This window comes from Pezoporus occidentalis, unplaced genomic scaffold, assembly GCF_034315485.1.
Source record: "Pezoporus occidentalis ecotype Australia unplaced genomic scaffold, CSIRO_AGI_Poc_V1 ctg77, whole genome shotgun sequence".
In the NCBI taxonomy this organism is placed as follows: Eukaryota; Metazoa; Chordata; class Aves; order Psittaciformes; family Psittacidae; genus Pezoporus; species Pezoporus occidentalis.
Window position 1 is genome coordinate 3286780 of NW_026916126.1, and position 22185 is coordinate 3308964.

Consider the following 22185-nt stretch of genomic DNA (forward strand, 5'->3'; position numbering starts at 1 on the left):
TCAGAACAGGTTGCACATTTCTAGCAATGCAGTCACCTTCCTGGTGGGTGGTATCAATGCCCCTCTACTTGAGTTGATCGTGGAAACATCTCATGATAGTGTCTTACCTCCCCCTTTCCCAGAATACAGGCAGTGTTCAACTTTTCATCTTTCTGTGCTTCTAACTCCTCTCAGGATAGTATAACCTTCCAGATAAACAAGAAATAAGCCCTTTTCTTCTAAGGTCTTCAGGGTCAAGAAGAAGTTCAAAACTACACTGGACTCTCTCCCACTCAAACTCAGTGTAAATGAGAATGAAACTCCACATACAAGCCTGCTTTCTTTTGAGCTAGGATAAGTGCTTTCAATTTCCATGCAGTAAAAGCTGACTGTCTCGCAGTAGCTACTGTGGCTGCATACTCAGCAGGGCTGGATGCTATGAAAAGGGAGCTGCCAAGGGAGCGGGTTCAGCAGTGGGTGACACGGAGAAGCAGCATCCATGACCTGCTGGAGAGAGTGCTAGATGCTGTTGGTTTGGATCTTGATGTTGAAGACCAGCTAATCAGACCTAGTGCTTCTCTGCTGGCAGTTGAAGTGGTCCTATTTTACTGTTCTGGTCCACGATTGACATCCTGAGAATACTCCAGAGCTTCAGGAGCTCCAGGAGCCTTCTCTATCTGCTGGCACCTGACCTCATTTCTGCCTGTGCTGGAGGCATTGAGAAGTTGTTTGGATTTTTGCAGAGCTGTAAAAGGCTCTAGGATCACTTCATTATTACTAGTTAGTTTCTAAATAGGCTTGAGTGACTCAGGAAATGGATATAAATGACCTGCTAGGGGAGAAGAAAAGGAGGCAAGTACAGTGGTGTTTCAGCTGCAAACATGATGGGGTTGAATTACTCTGGTCTTCAAAACTAGCTTGGAGTTAAGAGCCCTTGTGTCTACTTTTCCCTCTTCCTCCTTTTATTTTGTTCATGTGGCATAGGAGGAGAAAGAAAAGTTGTTTGCACCATTAGATATATAACACTATCATTCTGATAATGATGTTCATACTTTCATACTCAAAGTTCACACTCAAAATTTCATACTTTGAACTTCTATACCAAGGTGGATAAGAGCACCTGTAACATACCCATCTGTGAGTTCAAATGCCTTTTTCCTCATGCCTGCAAGGTGAAGCTGCCTCTGATAGCTTAAACAAGCTGCCTTTTGGTAGCATTTTCACTGGATTAGTAGGGGTTTTGAGAGCTGTAATACCATAGCATCATGCTTGACAGTAAAAACTAAGGTAGATGGTTTTGGCTCCCACGATGGCTCTGTTCAGAGCCTGGCTAGGCACTGGTCTGCTTGCAGGAGGTGCTATTTCCTTTGCTTCATTTTTATTTCTTTCCTTTGCCTATTAAACTGTCTTTATCTCAACCCATGTATTTTCTCACTTTAAATCTTCTTCTTTTCTTCCCCTGCTCCACTGGGAATGGAGGAGTGAGAGAGCAGTTGTACGGCTGCTGGCCAGGGCCAGCCCACTATGTGAAACAGAAAAAAATATTATGATGATATGCTTATTATGATAATGATACATTTTTTTTAATGAAGAATCTTTGTTTGGAGGTCACCAAATAGGAACAGTGGGATATATGGATTAGAGGTGTGAGTTACATCAGAGCGATTTGTGTCAGCAACTCAGGGGTCCTAGTGATCTTTGCACTTTGCGTGGAGATGGAATCCCTTGTGATCACTGTGCAATGTGCAAAGGGTATGATAAGTGTCCCTGTCAATACGATAGTGAGGAGGAAGAAGAAACAAGGGAATAATTCCCCTGGGTCAACCGCAATATTGTGTAAAGAAATGTTTTGTTCATTGTTTAAATTGCATAAATGTTCTTAGAAAATGGGGGGATAGGTAACTTAGAGATATGTCCTGTTACAGAACGTTGTGAAATCTGTGCGCTGAACAAATAAACACATAAGGAGTGGAATTTATGGGGGCTAAGATGGCGGTCAGACCTGTGATAGACATAATATTTCTTCACCTGGAGACAAGACCCCAGCAACAGGTGAAGAAGCCCGGGAAAAGAAGGCAACAGGATTGGCTGAAACCCAAGAAGCCTGGGAAACCAAAAAGTATAAGAGACTATCCCCTGAAGTTCCCTGTGTGCGTCTTGGGTGGAGCGGAGACTCCCAGGCGCACCAAGCGCTGCTTGCTTATTGTCTCTCGATATTAATTATAATAAAAATCAATTAAAACAGATTGGCTAGATTTTTATAACGGAGGGCACAAGGAATTTTACATAAATGACTGTTACTGCTAGCAAATCCTGGGATCCTAGGATCTACCGTGATACTCTGGGGCCTCCATTATCTTAAGGGCTACCAGGCAGTCAGGCAAAACTGGACAGAAGGAATCAAATTACACTGGTGACACTGCTAGTTTTATCTTTGTCCTGATCAAAACCTGGCATAAGCATTTTTGTTTTCTTCCAATCACACCCTTGCCTGGTGGGAATCATTTCACTTCCTCAACACTATTACCTTTCTGTCTTCTCTCTCTGCCTCCCCAAAATAGGATGGATGGTTCATACCGTCTTCAGACTCAGCAGGAAGATTTTCAAACGTCAGTGTTTCCATTCCAGCAAAACATAAGGCAATTAGGGATACAGTTTAACTGCTTTCCTTCCTTCTTCCTGCTGCTTAAGTATTTGAAAGAATTTCAACACAGGCTGTCCCAGTAGGGACCTGAACACTGACAGTGTATTTTAGGATATAGTGTTATAACAATGAGCCAGGGTTTAATTAACCTTCCAGCTCTTTGGGAGACCTGAGAGAGAGGATCCAGTGCCTCCCCAAACCACTGCTGCTTCTCTTGCAGTTACTGAACACGTTAATGTCTCTGATCCTGTACTTAGAACTACAGCTATATTTTATTATGGTCAAGTTAAAGTGATAAATATTTTACAGAGATAATGAAATTCTTTATCCTGCCTTGCAGAGAATATAATTTAAACAAACCAGTAATAGAAAAGCTGGGGGAAAAAATAATGAAATACAGGAGCAAAGATGGGGTATGATGTTGACTTCCCCTTTTGCTTGATACCTGTGCCATGTGGGTTTGTGCTTCACAACACATGAAATATGACAGAAGGGGACAATAAGAAATTTAACCTTTTCTTTACATTAACCGATACATGTGTACAATATACACATATGGCAGATCTGAAACCGTTTCTTTCTCTGGAACAATTCCCACCTTTCAAGTCAGACTTCATTCCTGGTCTAGGAGGGGGAGTTACCAAAACCCACAGAAACTGCCCATAAAACTAGCCTAACCCAAAACAAGCCATGTAACATGATTCCTCCAGAGGAGGCCACAGAGGTGATGAGAGGGCTGGAGCATCTGTCCAATGGAGACAGGCTGAGACAGCTGGGCTTGTTCAGCCTGGAGAAGGCTCAGGGGAGACCACAGAGCAGCTTCCAGTGCCTAAAGTGGGTCTACAAGAAAACTGGAGAGGGACTTCTTACAAGGTCATGTAGCGATAGGACAAGGGGGAATGGTTTATAAATTTAAGGTGGATTTAGATTACATTTGGGAAAAAAATTCTTATTGTGAGGGTTAAGAGGCACTAGCACAGGCTGCTCAGGTAAGTTGTGGCTGCACCATCTCTGGCAGTGTTCAAGGCCAGGCTAGACAGGGCTTGGAGTAACCTGGTCTAGCAGGTGTCCCTGCCCATGGCAGGGAGATTGTAACTAAATGATCTTTAAGGTCTCTTCCAACCCAAACTGTTCCATGATTCTATGATTCATGTTATCCTGACAGGACTGCATGACTATTGGGTGTATAAATCTCTAAGTCATGAGCAAAAAGAAACATCACAGCAGAACAACTGTAACTGCAAAATTTTGATGGTGAAAATCTTAAATTCTCTATGATACCTTTCAAATCCTGTTGCAGAGAGAAGTGGTGAAATGAGCACAAGTCCTGTGGCTGCAAGATTAGAGTGCATATACAAAGTAAAAGTTGGAAGAATAGACATCAGCTGTTGAAACAGTTAGTGAGGTGCAGTTAAAATTAGCCAGAAGAGTTGAGTCTACATTTTCAAGTGTAACAAGAGAGTTTGTGCACGTTGTTTCAGATGAGGGACCATTTTTTCTGAGGTTGCTTTTCCTGCTAGTAGTGTGTTCTCACACACGCAGATCCCTGTTCCTGTACACATCCACTTAAGGAAGTCAATGGCATGTGCTATGGCCATGTTCAGCCAGCATGCCTCTGATGGCTTTGTGCAGAAGCCAGACTGTGCAGTACTGTTGAAAGATTGTTGTGCACTTCTGTCCACATCAACCTGAAATTCAGAGGAAGCTGAGATGCATGCAGACTTGGAATACTCTTCCTGTCTAATAACATCTATGCAGTCTTTCCATCCAGTCACATAGATGCCTCCTACATTAATCAGTTCCTTCCCTTTACTGCACTTCGAAGTCAAGATCTATCCCAGTGGTGATCTACTTGGGCACTGAGCCTACTGCTGTAATAGAAATGACAATGCTGATACTCAGGAGAAGCATTTGTCCAGGCTCTGTCTGGCTATAAACTACCTCCAGTTCAGCTCCTCCTCTCTCATTGATTCATCATTTAAAGTGCAGGTATAATTCTCCTCTGCTAATGTGATTAGGGAAAAGCTTCAGGCACCTGATACCCAACAAAATGAAATGATGAAGACAATTTGCTAATTGCTTTGCTGAAGAGAATGTTGTATGCATGAATGTGATTTTATCTCACTAAGCATGTTGAAAAACTGGAGAGAATGGTAGCACCAAGGTGGCCTTGTGTCTATGATTGGGTCTTGTGGGTAAAAAAATTAAGACATGTTCACTTAAGACATGTATGATTTCAGTAGAGACAAAGAGCATTTTAGACGTTGGTGTAAAGAGGAACATTCTAACTGCAATTCAAGTGATCCCTTTTTCCATTTCCCACATTTTCCCCAAATTTCCTCCATTCATTGCAAAACACAACAGATCTACTTCTCTGCTTCCATCAGAGACCAGTTAATTTCAGTTCCCAAATCAAATTCACTTTCAAGTGTTTTTGGCAATTAAACACCTGAGAACACAGGGAAAAGTTGTCCTTAGTATTCTAGATCTTCTTGCCTATGTTAATGTTTTTTTGGTTTTTTTTTTGTGGTTGTGGGTAAGATGGTTTTGGAATAAACCCCAAATGCAGATGTATTTGCTTCACTTCCTATAAAAACAGCTAGCAAGGCTAGGACTTTATTTAACAGAAGCAGCTATGCTGCAAAGCTACACTGCAATGCTACAGCTATGCTACAACAGCTAGTGAGAGGTGCTTAAAACTTTAATCGCAATGAACTACTGACCTTAGCTCTAATCTTTGAGAAAGGGGACAAGAACTCTATAGTAAAGGAAGATCACTGGAAGAGATTCCTGCTTATTTGACTTGGGTTTGCCTGTTTTCCTTCCTTGTGTTGTTTAGGACTTTGCAAGACAGACGCATGACATGAGTTACCTTGGAGCTTACTGGAAGGAATTTATCATTTTCTGCACATGCACACAACAGTGTTTTCTGTTTCAGTAGATCACATATTTGCCACTCAGTTATTACTTATACTGTAAAATGATGTATAAATGGTGTCATTTTTTTTTTAAACAAAATTGTGCCATGACACATCTTGATTCATAGCACTAAAAAAAAAGTAATGAAAAAGTCTTAGTGTCCAGCTGCTCACCTAATCCTGAAAAATCAGATACAACATTTTATTGTGCTGTATAAGATTCTTAGTTTTGGCCTTGTAAGCAATTCTGTATTTGTGCCAAAGAAACAAGCCTTATTACAACCAAGGTGAGAGAGAAGTTCTGCATAAATGCTGAAGAAAATATTCAGAGAATTGGAAACAACCATTAATTCCCAAAGCAAAATAGTAGAGATAAAACAGGAATATTCATCTGCAGCATGGAACGAAACACGTTACAAGGATGCTGTAATTATTTTTGAAACATTTTAAGCCCAGCAAATAAAGGAACCAGGTTTCCCTTACCAGGAAAACCCAGGTAAGGTTTTGCTGAAAGAAAAATCTAAACAAACCGAGTTCTTGAAATACTTGAACGCAACACCCAAGCCAGCTCAGCACAATGTCACTGTGCAATGAACAGTCATGAATGCAGATTATTTATAGTCCTATCTTAGATTACATTTGGTTTTACACATGTATGCAGTGTTGTTTTTTTTTACCCATTGCGGTAGACTACTTTCAGTATACTCTTCTGTATCTTATTTACTTCTATTTGAGATAGTAAATTTAAATCATCTAAGTTTAAGACTCTTGATTGTAAAGAAACTGCAGATTACCAAAGTAAACAGTAGATTTATTAAAACCAATGGAATAGGATCTCAGTGTACAGCAAAACAAGGGTCAATTTTATGAGAACTGAAGCCTAATGCAACTAGTAAGTGCCAACAGAAATGCAGTATCTTACTATGTCTATGCATTTTAAAACCGCACAGTATAAACCCTTGAACTTTAAGGGCCTTATTCACCAATGTACTCAAACTGCTATGCATTGCTCTGGCATGGAAATACACTTATGGTTGTGCCTCTTTTGCATGAGCCAGTTTTGCACTTGCGCCTTATTCACCGCCACTTACCCACTGGCACATGCTGTGTGCTCATTTCTGTTCCCTATAATCCTCCAGGGTCATGCTCCATACACACAACTTATTGTCCTTTCTTGTTCATGGTTTCCACGCTCCAAGAATATAACCAGTGAATTATAAGGTCAGGCATCTGTTGCCTGACTCCCTGTGATCTGTAAAAGACATTTTGAAGATGGCCTGCAACAAAACTGCTTAAAGTATTTGAGGTCAGTGGAAAATATGACCCCTAATGCACTTACTCCCACTGACCCAGCTGAGCTGTAGGCTCTACCAGCCACGGGAATGACCTAGGCTGTGAAGCATGTGCTACAGAGTCATGGAATCATAGAACAGTTTGTGCTGTAAAGGACCTTAAAGAGAATCTAGCTCCAACTCCCTTGCCATGGGGGGTTTCTTTACCTAGGCAGAAAAGAAGAAAACAGCTCTCAGTGCTGCCACAGGGATTATTTAAAGGTGGTAAAGAGAGGCCTCAATCCGCTTGTGAAAACTGGTAATGCATCTGTCGCACAAACCCATTTCTTCTGGGCCCAGAGCAACCACCACAACCCGTCTGTCATAGGGCATTGGCATTGTCGGTCACGGTACAGCCAGGCCCCCTCCCTGCCCTTACAGGCCATGGGCCACTGCCCACCACAACCTCACGGAAGTCCTGTAACAGGTTTAGATAGAGATTCCCGCCGGGTATCAGCGAACCAGGGGGCTCTATCCCGCAGTCTCTTCAGGGCACCGGCAGCCTCCCTCCCAGTCCCCTCGGGTTCCCTCCGGCCACCTGTAGCTTCGCGATCGCCAGCAGGCCCCACAACCCCGCCCGGGAATGGCTGCCCCAAGCTCAAAGCGGGGCGGAACGGGCCGGCGGCGCCTCAACGACCGCCCCTTCCCTATCCCTGTGGAGAAAAGAGCGGGGCTGCACCTCACCCACACCGAGCAGCCACGCCCGGCGCCCCTGGTCCCGCGTTTCCCCTTTATTTCACCCGTTTTTCGGGTTAACCCCGGGCGGCCGCGCCGGACTCCGGCGGCTGCGCTCCCCGGAAGCGGTAATGCTCAGCCGGTGATACAGGAAGCGGATGAGCTCGTCCGCCTTCCCCTCCGGAGCGGAGCGGCGCTGCGGGAACGCGGGGAAGGGGGTGGGGGGAGGCGGGGGGGGGGCACCAGCAGGCCGCGAGGCGGAGTGGCCCGTCCCAGCCCCCCCCCAGCACAGGGGGAGCTGCGGCGGCGTTTCCATGGCGCCGGGCGGGCGTGGGAGCCGGGGCTGAGGACCCCGCCTGCTCATGGACCCCGCCGCGGCGGCGGCCGCCGAGGAGGAGGGCAGGGAGAAGCCGCCGGTGATCTACACCATGGAGAACAAGCCCATCGTTACCTGTGAGTGCGCCCCGCACCACTAGACGGGTTAACAGTCACAGCCGGGGGGGTGGAGGCAGCAATGGTTCTCCGGAGCAGTGCGGGGTGGCCCTGGCCGGTGCCCCTCTCTGGGCCCGGGTGGAAGGCGGCCCGGGGCGGTGTCCGGCGTCGGTCGGGCCCGTAGGGGCTGTGCAGGTGGCTGGCACGGCGGGGAGGCGGCAGCTGGGCGAGGCTGGGAGCGGCCGTGTTGGAGGGGTGCCGGCACTCGGGGCTGAGGGACACGGAGCCTGCAAGGGACTCTGATGTCCGGTTTTGCCTCTTTACCGATAGTGTACCCCCCACCCCCCTTTAATGGCAGTGGATAAACTTGGTTTTCTGTCACTGTGTTTCGGGGCTATAGTAGAGAGCAAAACGGAATGACATGCTTACAGGTGCTTAAGGGAAGAGATTCAAATGTGACAATAAATCTTAAACCCCAAACTTCTTGCCAGTGAGCTTTTTGTAGTTTTGGTCTGGGTTGGAGAAGTGACGAGGAGTAAGATATCCTCTGTGGTGAGGAGAAATTCCCACTGATGAATTCCTACTGACATTATAATTTAATCTTTACTGTGCTTTGGTTTCATTGCTGAGACAGTTTATTTAACAAACCGGATTGTGTGTTTCCAGTGGTGACTTATTTCTTTTAGGTGTCAGAGGCAGGCAGCTGGGATGTGTGCATGCTGGTCCTGGTGTAAAATATGAGCTCCTTACACGTATGGAGAGTTGATTGCACACAAAGTCCACTTAAGCAGGTGAACTAGCCTGGACATGAGGTAGCATTTCTTTACCAAGAGGCTGTTTAGACACTAGAACAGGATCCCTAGAGAGGTGGTCGATGCACCAAGCTTGTCAGTGTTGAAGAGGGATTTGGAGAATGCCGTTAACACCATACTTTAGCTTTCGGACAGCCCTGAATTGGACAGGCAGTTGGATGGATGATCGCTGTAGGTTCTTTCCAACTGAAATAGTCTGTTCTATTCTAAGTACATCTATAATTTTCTCAATAAAGAAGTAAGGTGAATGAGATCAGCGTAGAGAATTCTACTTTGTTTTTTAACAAAAAGCATCCCATGACTGCTCATTCTTAGTCAGAAGTATCTCTGTCGATGACATAACAAACTGTATTTGCACTTTATCACTAAAATGCTGGGAATGCTTTATGGGCCTGTGAAATAGAAACTGTTACACAGGTGTGTGTTGTCTTACGCTGAAGTCAGCAATTTTTGAGGGTTAAGGTCTTAGACTGAGTTGATATTTAGAAAATATATCTAACTAACCTTGTAACTATGTAGTTATGGAACTTGATGTGTTTATGTATTTTCTCCAGGCTATTTTATAAATGTGCTTTTAAAAGTCTTCCTTAGACTTTTTTTATACAGTTCACAAACTGAAGTCAGTGATATTTGTATTGAATCTTCTGTACTCACCTACTCCAAGACTTTTGAAGTCCATTTCACTACAGATTAAAAGTCAGAAAAATATACATATTGGAAACATCTAGAGGATATCGTTGCCTTCCTTGTTGTTATGCTACTGTTCAGGCTGTGGTGGCCTGCTTTTTAGATTTGCTGACTCTATCCTGTGTTCAGAATTGGAGAGTCTCTGTGTGTAGGGTGGTGGTGGTGGTGCGTGTCAGTCCTTACTGTTCTGTATGATTTGAATGAGGAGCGTATGTTTCAGTCTGTTGAAGTACATGCAGTTTTACCTCAGGCTTGCTTTTTTCTTGATAAATGCAGAAAACAACTGTGGTATCTTTATGCAAGGAAATTTTGAAAATTGTGAACATTAAATTTCATCAGATTTCAGTCAAGCACAATTATCTGATACTGAAAATAATATTTCATACAGTGAGTGTAATTCATGGTTGCAAAATGTTTCGGACTTATCACTGTACAATATGGTAGCAGCATATTTACAAATGAGATATGAGATGAACCTTGTGTACTGGTTGTATGCATTGCTCCTGTACTGAAGGAATAATTTCTGGTGCTGTGAACAAGCATAACAGTAGTATATTTACTAGAATGGCTTGATCTGAGATAAACTAATTCAGGAAATAAGGCAAAAGTGCTCAGAGATGACCTCTCTGGTAAATGTAGTAAGGGCAACTTGCTACCGTTTTTAAACTGTAACATTTGCTTTAATGGGGAATGCGTTTTGCTTTAGCAGTTTTAGTTTCCTTTTTTTTCTGTTCAGAGAAGTGAAGCACTTAAGAAACCCTAGTATTTTGAACAAATGCATTCAACAAAAATCACTTACTTTAAGGAAAGCGAAGTATTACATTGCCAGTGATTTATGAGGAGGTGAAGCTTGGTCTTCCAGGGAAAGAATCGTTGGCTTGGTATCGGTCTGCTGGAATACACATTCAAAGTCATGATATTAGAAGCTGTTCAACAAATACAGTTTATCTTTCGTTTAGTGGTTCTGATTTCAGACAGTTGGAGATGTCTGGGATAACTGCCCCACCTAGCAGGTGCACATGAGGGGAAAACAGATCTGCAAGGGGGTGCCTAGTTTTTGATTATATGAAGGAAGAGTGAAGGAACATAAGGATTTCCTTTTTGCTGCAAGATTTAGATTAATTTCTGTCAGGTAAATATTTGTGTTGTGAAATACTCCTGTTAACTCTTAGGGTTTATTCTTAATGAGGGAGAACCCAAGAGAGAGTTTTGTTTGGAATAAAACTTACTTTGAACACTGTGCATACCAGAGATGTTTTGTAAACAAATGACTTGAAATAAACTTGACAGTATTCTGAAAGGAATGCTTTTCTGGTAAAGACATTTGTGCTTTCAGATTTGTGAGTTAGTCTGTATTGTAGCAGTAGTTATTTTCTATTTTGGTATAACCCTGAATTCAGCACTCTCTATGTAGGTACAGACTTTGGCCTATGGAATAAAAATGGTAGATACTATGTAGCTTGTATATTTGATGCCAATTGCAAATACAGTTTTTGTCACTACTCTTCTCATGTTGGTACTGCAACTTAATTGTCCTCAGGATTTTTATGTAGATGCATTAGCCTTGTATTTATGGTATTTGTATTACTGGCAAAGCCATACAGTTTTAACAGAGTTTAGGTTAATAGTTTTCTGAGCTGAATTCTATCTAACCAAAAACTTCTAGAGACATTTTCTCTAGGCAAACAGACAACTGTATGTTGTAAGTGTGGAAAAAATCATGTATTCACAGAAAGATGGTGTTCCTGTATGTTTTTTCCCTTTTCTCAAGATGGCAGCATCCCCTGTAGTATTAAATAATTTTTGTTAATTAGGACTGACTGCCATGATGATTCCTTTCCAAATTAGTTTGAATGGTGTCTCAGGCAGTTGGTCTTACATAGTCATGAGTAGCAGCAGCATATTCTTGTTAGGGTTAAACCTTTATTTTACATATTTAGTAGTGGAGCAGTAAGTAAAGATGTAGAGTTTTAGAAAAAGGATTTTCATCTGCAGGCTACCAGTGAATCAGCTAAGATTTTTATATAGCAATTAAGCTGTCTTGTGTTTTGAACTTAGACCTCTTTTGAACATGAATCTGGATTGAGGGGGGGAAGGAGAAACATTTAAAAGAAACAAATACAATACACCCACCAGCATTCCGAAACTTCAGATAGATCCACGTATAATAGGCTAGGGAATTATGAAAAAGGTTCATAGCAGAAATTTTTACCAGTGCAAACAGAAGCGTGATTAGAAAGGTTAGAAGTTACTGGTGTTTGGGGTCACAAACAAAACAAAAACACACCAAAATGTAGTTTTAGCACTGAGCTTTTTTTAAACGTATTTGGAGCCTTTTATCTCAGTTGACTGGGTTTGTCATTGGTATCAAAGGAAAATATTTCTCTGCTTTAGTCAGCTGGCCTCAGGAGTTTTCTTTTTCACTGCCTGCCTAGTTAGTGAGTTATACTGCAGTGACAAAGCCTGTAAGTTTTCAGGGAGTTTGGAAACTGTTAGGAAAAAAAAAAATCAGTTCTTGGGGATTTTAGCAGTTTTTAGGCAGGCATCAAACAGCAGCAACAAGAAGTCAGTATTTTATGGTTCTTTTGTATCAAACAGCTACTGCAAAGAGTACATGTTTCTCTTGGGAGTCTTTGTAAGGTGGTCATTCTGGTTCTCATATCGTTCCTGAATGAATTTTCAAGTGTCCCAGACGGGTAAAGGAGGATGGCTGCATTGACTTGATCTACCAGAATGTCAGGGAGAAAGACAAAGAGGAAGGAAACATAGAATTGTTTGGGTTGGAAGGGATCTTACTAGTTCCAACCCACCTGCCATGGGCAGGGACACCTTCCACTAGACCAGGTTGCTCATAGCCCTGTCCAACCTGGCCTAGAACACTTGCAGGGATGAAGCAGCCACAGCTTCTCTGGGCAACCTATTCCAGTGTCTCATGACCCTCACAGTGAAGAATTTCTGCCTTAGATCTAATCTAAATCTGCCTTCTTTCAGTTTAAAGCCATTATCTCTTGTCCTATCATTACATACCCTTGTAAAAAGTCCCTCTCCAGATATCTTGTAGCCCTGTTTAGGTACTGGAAGGCTGCCATGAGGTCTCCCCAGAGACTTCTCCAGGCTGAACAACCCCAGCTCTTTTAGCCTGTCTTCATAGGTCCATCTGTAAAATCCATGTCTCCACAGTTTAGAGACAAAGATGTTGTGCAGGACAGTGTCAAATGCTTTACACAGGTTTGGTTGTGAGGGTATCAGTTGCTCTTCCCTTATCCACCAGTGCTGTCATCCTGTTGTAGAAGGCCACCAAATTTGTCAGGCACAATTTGCACTTATGAAGCCATGTTGGCTGTCACCAGTCACCTCCTTAGTTTCCATGTGCCTTAGCATAATTTCCAGGAGGATCTGCTCCATGATCTTGCTGGGCACTGAGGTGAGATTGACTGGCCTGTAGTTCCCTGGGTCTTCCTTTTTTCTCTTTTTACAAATGGGGAAGTAGGGGGAAAGGGAAAATGTAGGACCAATAGCATAAATTTTTTAAAATTAGTAGTTTGAACATTCGTGTGGTCTTCTGGAGCCGTACTTTCTAGGATGCACAGTCACCTCTGCATTAATCTACAACTTAAATGAGATATGTTTTGGCATTAGATGCCAGCTTCAGTTCTTGCATAATGTAGTTTTCAGAATTTCTCCCCAGGATTAGGTTTAAGCCTATGAGGTGCTCTATAGAAATGCAGCCTGTCCTTGAACAAAAGAGGTGGATAGTTTTTACTTCTTTTACATGGTGTGATTTTACAGCCAGGTTCACAATCAAGACTCATTTGAGTAAGTTTTGTTTCTCTTTCACTTGACCTGGCCATCTTAGTATTTTGGATGTCAATTTGGTAGATATCAAGTCTTTGAAGGTCATAGAATTGTTTTTAACCTGGCCTGTCTGATTTAGGCTTATCATAAAACCCTCTTTAAGGTTCTATTGCATTCCTTGCATTTGATTTCTGAACAGCTACCTGTTTGTCTGAATTTGTTTGCTGAGTGTTTCGATAAGTGGCAAAGGACATACCTTCTGAACTTTATAATGTGGAAAGAAAGGAAATGTGCTCTCTCATTTCTTGCTTTTCTCCAGAAGTCTTTCTTTTTAATGTATATAATTTGAACACTACCGCTTTCTGTTATTTTCTGGAATAGCAGGGTGCTTGAACATTATCATTTTTTAGTTCCTCTGTATTCTGGAGTAGCCCTTTTTACTTGAAATGTTGAATTCTGAAACCTTTTTTTTGCATACATTGGAGAAGTGGTGAGTGCTTCATCCCTGGCAGTGTTCAAGGCCAGGTTGGACAGAGCCCTGAGTGCCATGGTCTAGGGTGAGGCATCCCTGCCCATTAAGTTGGAAGTTAATGATCTTAAGGTTCTTTACAACCCTAACTATTCTATAATTATATGACTTTTAGGTACAGTACAGAAAGTGCACTTTGCTATGCTCCCAAGGTAAAATACAGGGTTCATTCTTTCAGTCAGGCTCCAATCTTTATGAGTTACCATTCTATTGTGGCGCTCATGTTGCTAAATCGCTAAGCCATGTTTCACTCTCTATGGACAGTAATGAGTTTCAAATCAATAGACTGTTTTCTGTGGCCTAGCTTATAGAGAGCTTGTTATATCAAGTTATAACGTAACTTGATATAAGACAGCATTAACAATATGGTTAACACTTGCTGCAATATTCGTTTTAGACTTTGTTTATAGTCTTAATAAGATTTGGCATGCTACACTTAGTTCACACCACAGGATGAAAGTGAAGAGTCAAGAGCAAACTGCTTTCTGGAGACTTAAGGCTAAAGCACTAATAGTAGACTGGGGTTTTGTTTGTATTTTGTTTTTTAACTATTGTAGAAAATTGTATCATAGAATAGTAGCTATTGTGGTCAGACATCAGAAGAGCTGGTTTTGCTTGTTCTGACAGACTGTCAGACTTTTAAGGTTGGTATTTTAATGATGTGGTGGTAGAATTATGCTAGTGGCTAGTAATCAAATAACACATATTGGGAAAAAGTGAGTGGACTAGAAAAGGGTTTCCAAGATAAACTAAAGCATGCTAAGCTACTGTGGAGGTAATGCCAGGCTGTGTGCCAGGAGATGAGACTGCGTGGTGGAAGGGAGACGAAAGGGTGTTAGGTACTTCTCCAGCCATAGCTCCCTGAAGATCTTTCTGTTCAGGTTGGGCTGTACAGTGCCAGATTGTAAACAGAAAACAGGTGGAAAACTGTGAGGAAATAGCAGAATTGCCTATATGCCTCTTAAAGTCTTAAGTGGAAAATGATCCTGGGGAAGGGTGGGATGGAGGGAGGAGGGGAAAGAGTAGAATCTCCACAGGAGGAAATAAAGGGCTTAGAATTAAATTGCAGTCTTCAATAGAAAGAGAGTACAGCCAGTGAATGATGTGGCAGTAAGGAAGAAGTGCAGGGAAGGGAGCAATAGCTGTAGTATGTCAGGGCAACATGTGGATGAGACATTTAATAAGCGATACCATTAAACTAGTGTGGGCTAGCTCATTCTCCCAGATTTATAGAGTGCACATGACATAACAGATTTTAGAATTATGATCAAATGCAGTGGTAAGTATGTTTTTGACCTTACTCCCTTCTCATTTGGATATGTCTGTTTGCCACATGTCAGATGCCTAGCCTTCGCCAGTAAGGTTGACTGGTCCATTTGTGTTTGAGCATGTCTGACAGAGTACCTTACTCCAGAGTTTACTATCTCTTTGCTCAAAGATGCTGGTAACCATCAGAAGCTGGAAGAACTTTTAAGCCTGTGTTTTCCTTGTCCTCTCTGTAGCCAAAGGAAAAGAACAGAATTTAAGAATTAATGTTAATAGGTTACTGATAATACATTTTTCCATATGGCAGACCTTACATTTTGTTCCATTTTGTATACAAGTAGCTACTACAGTGGTGTTGCATTTAATGTAGTTGTTCAAAGCCCAAGTGATGAAAGCTAAACCACAGATGTGTGATTCTGTATGGTGCCAGCTCCAGGAGACCCGCACCATGTTAGCAGACCTGATTTTTCTGAAGGCAGCAAGAACATGGTGGTCAGGGAGCTGCTTCATATTAACAGCAGCCCCATAATGATGGGAAGAGAGGAATCAAACCCAGTAAAGCACAGAACTAATGCTAATTTTCTCATGGCAGTCCCAGCTACAGAAGGGATGTGAACCACTGTCTAAATAGTTGTCAGGCTAAATTCTTAAGGGTTTTAATACATGTTGCTTAACCAATGACTCTGGCTAAGGAGTTGCTTGTTTAGTTAGAGTTGGACCAGCTGTTTGAATGATAGTCTCTTTGGTATATGGATTATGTATCTGTGTGGAAAATTGTAATATGAAGCTGTAGCAGTCTATGTGGTATGTGCCTTGTCAAAGTGTTGTATTAGATTGTGGGAGCATGAGACTTAAGTCTAGTTCAGCGCTAGACTCCAGTTTCCATATAGCAAAGTTACATCTTTTTATTGAAACAGCGAATATTAATAGTATATCTTATTAATCTCTTTTCTATAATTTGCACAGGATGATAGATTCATGTTTCTCACTTTTAGGTGCTGGAGATCAGAATTTATTTACTTCCTTATATCCTACACTTTCACAGCAGCTTCCTAGAGAACCTATGGAATGGAGGAGGTAAATTTGCATTTTATTCTGTGATGTTATTTCATTGTGTGTTTTTAGACTTGGGTATGTATTCGCTGTGCTCTGAGAAGCTCTTAAAGCAACCGACTAGAGGAAAAGAGAACTTGGGTAAGCAAGGTAAATGTTGTGCACATCAGGATGATCATTTCCACACTTCAGCTATAGGGAACTTCACCTAAAAAAAAAAGATAGTAATGCTGTGTTTCTCTTTTCGCTTGTGTGGTTTTTGGGTTTGTCTTGGTGTATGCTTTGATGTGCTTTGGCAGCCTTGTTCTGAGAGTGATAAGCTTTCCTCTTAATGATGATATAGGTGGAACTTACATGAAACTAGATATGCTTTCCTGCAGAAAGTTTGGTATGGCCACTGTTTTCTGATTGGAAAAAAAAAAAATGGTAGATTTTCTTATTTGGAATTTTCTACTTGTAATGGTCCTGGAGATGCAGGAAGTCTTTTAGTGAAAGCTGAAAAGCTTCTAGCTCTTGTTCTTGCAGAAAGGAGCATCTTTCTCATTGCATGTGATACTAAACTTTAGTTAACTAAAACTAAACTGCAGTAAGGGTAGTTTGTGCTAAAGTGTTTCAGTTTATTCCTCATTCTCAAAATACATGTTCATTTTTGTCTTCTGCTATGTACGTGTCATCTGTTAATTTCAGTTTTTAAACTTTGTAGGTCTTATGGCCGTGCTCCGAAGATGATTCATCTAGAATCTAACTTTGTTCAGTTTAAAGAGGAGCTACTACCCAAAGAGGGAAATAAGGCTCTTCTGACTTTTCCCTTTCTTCATATTTATTGGACAGAATGTTGTGTAAGTATTAAGAAAACACCATGAAAAACTGAGTACTCAGATTGAAAAATGAAATGGTTTTGATTTTCTGCTTGTGTTCTCTGGTATTTTTCATTTGATTTTTGTGCTTGTTAGAACAATTAAGTCTGCACTGCATAAGCATGAATACCCAATAGTATTGGAACCAAGACTTAGTCAGCTTGAGTACTTTTTGCAGCACTTCTTTGCAATGTTGTTTGACACTAAGAGGATAGGCCTTTGAATAACCTGTTTTCAGTACTTTGTTGTGACAAAACCCAGGATCTAACAGTGTTACTGCAGAAGCACAGTACGCTTGCTTCTTAATACAAAAATGGCCAGGTTATTTTAGTTATGATTTATTCATGAGTTTTAATTGTAAGATAAGTATTTTTTCTTTACTGCATCTTTGATATGTGTCAGTTACTAGTATATATCAGCAGTCTAAACTGGGCAAGATTTGGAATTTCTTAATCCTGTTTATCTACAGTTCACTGATTTTGCTTGGTCTTTTGTTACAAATTAGTTATCCAGTTGACAGAGAAAGGTGACATCTGATCTGTGACCAATCAAAAGGTATCCAAAAAAAGCCTTAAACGTTGTCTGAATTGATCTGTTTAAAACCAACCCAGAAGCCAGAAAAGTACCAAATGGTGCTTTTGGGGTTTTTAAAATTTTATTTTTATGAAAAAGCTTTTAAACAGATTAAGATCTGAGCAGTGTTAGAAGGCACAAATATCACACTTCTGTTACTATGTGAGAATAAAACAGTTCAGTTTCGTAGTTAGAAACATGTTTTTGTTGTAAAGTTCAAGAATGTGTAAAATAATAAATTATTATTGAAAGAATGATAGGAGACCAAATGCTAAGATGTATTTACTGTTAAACAAAATACTAGAAATAAATTAAATTCAAAGACCAAACCCTTACTATACTTTCTTATTTGATTTCTTTCAGTAAGTGAACTTAATCGCCATTAATTCTGTTTGACGTGTCTTTTTGTTTGTGCTCTGTTGGAAAAAAAAAGTCGCCTTTTGAAATTGTTGAGAATATCTGTTTGATTTGATGATTCACTATGTCTTATCCCAGGACACGGAATTGTACAAAACTACAGTCAAGGATGACATCACCAAGTGGCAGAATGTTCTCAAAGCTCACAACTCGTTGGACTGGCTAATTGTAGTAGTTGAGAGTGATGCCAAGAAAAAGAACAAAACAAATATCCTTCCCCGAACCTCTATAGTAGATAAAATAAGAAATGACTTCTGTAACAAACAAAGTGACAGGTAAGCTTTCTTATACTTGGAAATATTTTAACCTTTTGACTGGTGTGATAATTTAAAAACTTTCTATGTAACAGGTTCCTTATTCGTTTAAGGATTTTTCTTTGATGTCCAGCATTCTAACTGCTGGTACTGTAAGACCTGTACTTTGAAGAAGACTGACACAAATGGTAAAGGGAGAAGTTTTATTTTCAGTTCTTCCTGGATTTGCAGTGGCTTTGAAAGTGTTTTAAAAAACTTTCAAGTATCTCTTCATGGCTAAGAGAGGTTTAAGAGGAACAGTGTGGTAGTAATCAGGTTTTAGAACTTGAGGGGATTTTGTTTGCTTAGGTGCTTGCAAAAACATTAGCAGAATAACAGGTAACAGGAGTGAGGTGAGCGGGGAATATGAAGCCAATAAAATAATAAGGAAAAATAATAATGAATATATGAAACTGTTTCTGCTTTTAGTAAGGTCAATATAAGACACAAATGCTAATTTGAAACCAACTTTAATATATGCTCTCTTCCTTATTTTGAAACAGTTCACTGAGTCTATTATATACTGCATTTTTTATTTTAGCCTTAAGAGTTAACTTCAAACAGGATAAACATTTGAAATTGAAAAGAGTAGATGGTAGCACTCATGGTGTGAGCTGACGGTGATTGGCAGGTCAGCATGTTAAAAGATCCTGTGCATTGGCAGCACTTTCTTTGTACTTAGTGTTTGATATATTACAGGATTACTTGGGCAAATGCTTGGAACAACTCTGATTCAGTTTGGTTTTGGTTTCTAACTGATTGATTGTCTTGGTTTAATCATTTTGCATCAAGATAAGATGACTTTTCTAAACACAAATGGTGTTTTGTTTGGATGAGAGATTTTCCTGCCTTTAGAGGTACTGGTTGCTTTTTGAATGTTACTAAAAAAATTGTGATAGAAAAAAATGAGGAAAGAAGTTGGTCTAAAAAAGGCTGATTTATTTGTGGATTAATGTGACTTGTTTATTTCTTTTCTGAGAAAAGCAGAATATAACATATAGGATGTGTAAAACCAAATTGACATACTGTAAGAATATATTATTGAGGATTATTTCAGGTGATTTTAGAAAAATTGACGATATGTGATCTAATGGATCTTGATTTGTATCTTGCATAATCCTTGCCAGGAGTAACTATAATTGCTGTTCTGCTGGTTTGTATTGCTAAGCAGACTTTTTTCTTGGATAGCTACAGCATTACTTATGTTTAAGTAATCAGAATAATGTATCTGTCATTTGCTTAAAAAAACAAACAAAAAAGTAAAGCTTGATATACTTATTTTGTGGAAAACACATAACAAAATCAAAATCCCAACATACTGCCCCCAGAGAAACAAACATAACCCTCAACTTTGGTATTTTCCTCAGTGTTGAATGGAAACCTAAATTGTGTTCAGTCTCAATCTGTTAAGTATGCACAATATTCAGCTGTGCATTTATATATGAACCTTGTTTTTACCTCCTCAAAAATATTTTTATCCATCTCCTTTTCAGATGTGTGGTACTTTCTGACCCTTTGAAAGACTCTTCCCGTTCTCAGGAATCTTGGAATGCCTTCCTGACCAAACTCAGGACGTTGCTTCTCATGTCTTTTACCAAAAATTTAGGCAAGTTTGAAGATGACATGAGAACTTTGAGAGAGAAAAGGACTGAGCCAGGGTGGAGCTTCTGCGAGTATTTCATGGTCCAGGTAAGATTCTCTTTTTATTGAGAAGAGTACTTGAGTCCTAATTATAATAAAGGCTTTGTTGTTGTTGTAGTTGGTTTTCTGGTACTTTGAATGTTCCGCTCATTCTTTGCGGGTTGGGGCAGGAAATATGAAGACTTGTGCAAAAGCAGCATTCTTAGATCTTGTTCGCAGCAGGTTTGTGTTACGTTGTCATACAGTGCTATTACAAAAGCAGAATCAAAGTTTTATGGACCTCCACTGAAGCAAAAAAAAATTGCATCTAGAAAGAGTTTTAGTAGTTGCTCTTGAATTTTTTATAATTGTCCCAGTACTGTGCCTGCAGTATCTATACTGATACTGCAATTGATGCATTCACAGTATAAACAAAGGAGGAAAAAATATTGCGGGAGATGAGTCTTCAGTTTCTGGGTTTTGGTTGTTTTGTTGGTTTCTTTTGTTTTTTTTTAAACATCAACTTTTTAATTGATGTATGAACAATATCTTGTAGTGGGTCTGGATTCACATCAGAATTTACTGGCAAAGCTGTATGACTTAATCTTCTTTTGTGGACCTCCCTGTGTTAAGAAGAAATGGTACATCTGCTACAATGGCAGGTTTCCCTACATGTATGAATATTGCAAGGGGAAGAATATTTGGAAAAATAATTCCCAGAGCTCTCTATATGGATGGGGGCAGGCTGTAATACCAGACATGACTAATATCAGTAATGTGATCCTTTTATTGCTTGTGTGTCAAAAGGAAGAACTGGCCTTCGTCTTTGAGATGCTGCAGCAATTTGAAGATGCACTAGTACAGTATGATGAACTGGATGCCTTGTTTTCTCAGTATGTTGTCAACTTTGGGGCTGGTGGTAAGTGTCCTCAAGTGTTAATAAATGTTAAATAAGTGTTAATAAATGTTAAGTGTATTAATTGCTTCAATATGCTTATGCTAAACAACACAGTGCTTTGGGTACCTTATGTGTACATGGGAGAAAAAGATGGCACATTGTAGTGAAGATGCACGAAGCAGTTTGTGCTCTTGTTTTATGCTGTATGCAACCTCAAGTGTACATCAGTTATTCTCTCATTAAGTTTTGTTTTTCATCTGACACGTAGAAGCAATTTTAAATGAAAAGCTGTGTTTTGTTCTTACTAGGTGATAGTTACAAAGGGAGACCTGAAACTCTGTAATTACTTAAGTATTGATCTGACTGAGATACAGTTACTCTTTTCCCGGCTCACTGTTAAGTCACTCAATAAAGAGCTTCCAGAAGAAATGTGCTCAGTTTTGCCTGAAATTACCTGAGACATTTGCTATTCACTGCAAAACTAAATAGAAGTATGTGTTTAATCTGCACTACAGAAGGTTTAACTTTTTTTCCAAGAAAAAATACTGTGCAAAAAGTATCAAATAACTTTAAATTGTTTTAATGAGCTAAAGCACATGATGTTACGTAACAGCTTTAATCAGGTATGTGTTATGAATCTGGTAAAAATATAGTGCAGGAGTAATTGCAGTGACATGTATTTGTCCTGACTGAACCTGATGCTATACCTGAAAGTGGGGTTTCATCTGTTCATGATGGCTGAGTAAGAAATACTTAAGTAGATAAAGCTTATTTGTTTTAAACTTCAGGTAGGCTTAATTGCTATATCACAAACTGATGCCACTAGGCTAATAACAAATATGCAACGCAACATGCTATGGGATTTCAGCGTGCTGAAGTTCAGTTATCTGTTTAACTGTGGAAGTTTTGCTGGTTTTTGTTTTTTTGTTCTGTTTTTGAAGTTAAGACATTAAGTCATTTATCCATATGATAAACTTTAGAAAGAATAAGCCAGTTTACAGCCTCTGGAGGGCAGGAAGAAGAGGCTTTAGTAGAAAGCAGTGGTTGATTCTTGGACATTAACTTTATTTATTTAGATGGTGCAAACTGGCTGACATTTTTTTGCCAGCCAGTGCGGAGCTGGAATGGTTTAATACTGCGAAAACCGATAGACATGGAGAAGAGAGAACTCATTCAGAATCAAGAAGCCACTCTACTGGACTTGCGTAGTTACCTGTTTTCTCGCCAGTGCACGTTATTAATCTTCCTGCAGAGGCCATGGGAGGTTTCCCAGCGAGCTTTGGAGCTTCTTCACAACTGTGTGCAAGAACTCAAACTATTGGAAGTGAGTCAATGTAATATATTTCATTATATGAACGATTTTATTCAGTGATGATCTAACAAGATTTTTGAAGTTTAGATATTGG

The 22185-nt window shown here is 40.2% G+C and overlaps 2 protein-coding genes across 2 annotated transcripts in view; one reads left to right on the forward strand and one right to left on the reverse strand.

Moving 5' to 3' along the window:
* Positions 1 to 22185, reverse strand: part of LOC134155374 (uncharacterized) — a 422006-nt gene that overhangs the window by 180625 nt on the left and 219196 nt on the right. The window lies entirely within an intron of this gene.
* TRAPPC10 (trafficking protein particle complex subunit 10) overlaps positions 7719 to 22185 on the forward strand; it is a 43540-nt gene continuing 29073 nt past the window's right edge. Inside the window, exons 1-7 of the mRNA XM_062602552.1 lie at positions 7719 to 8000; positions 16064 to 16145; positions 16825 to 16960; positions 18047 to 18243; positions 19755 to 19950; positions 20689 to 20800; positions 21856 to 22103. Coding sequence (XP_062458536.1) covers positions 7910 to 8000; positions 16064 to 16145; positions 16825 to 16960; positions 18047 to 18243; positions 19755 to 19950; positions 20689 to 20800; positions 21856 to 22103 — 1062 coding nt within the window. The 5' untranslated portion in view covers positions 7719 to 7909. The remainder of the gene's footprint in view (positions 8001 to 16063; positions 16146 to 16824; positions 16961 to 18046; positions 18244 to 19754; positions 19951 to 20688; positions 20801 to 21855; positions 22104 to 22185) is intronic.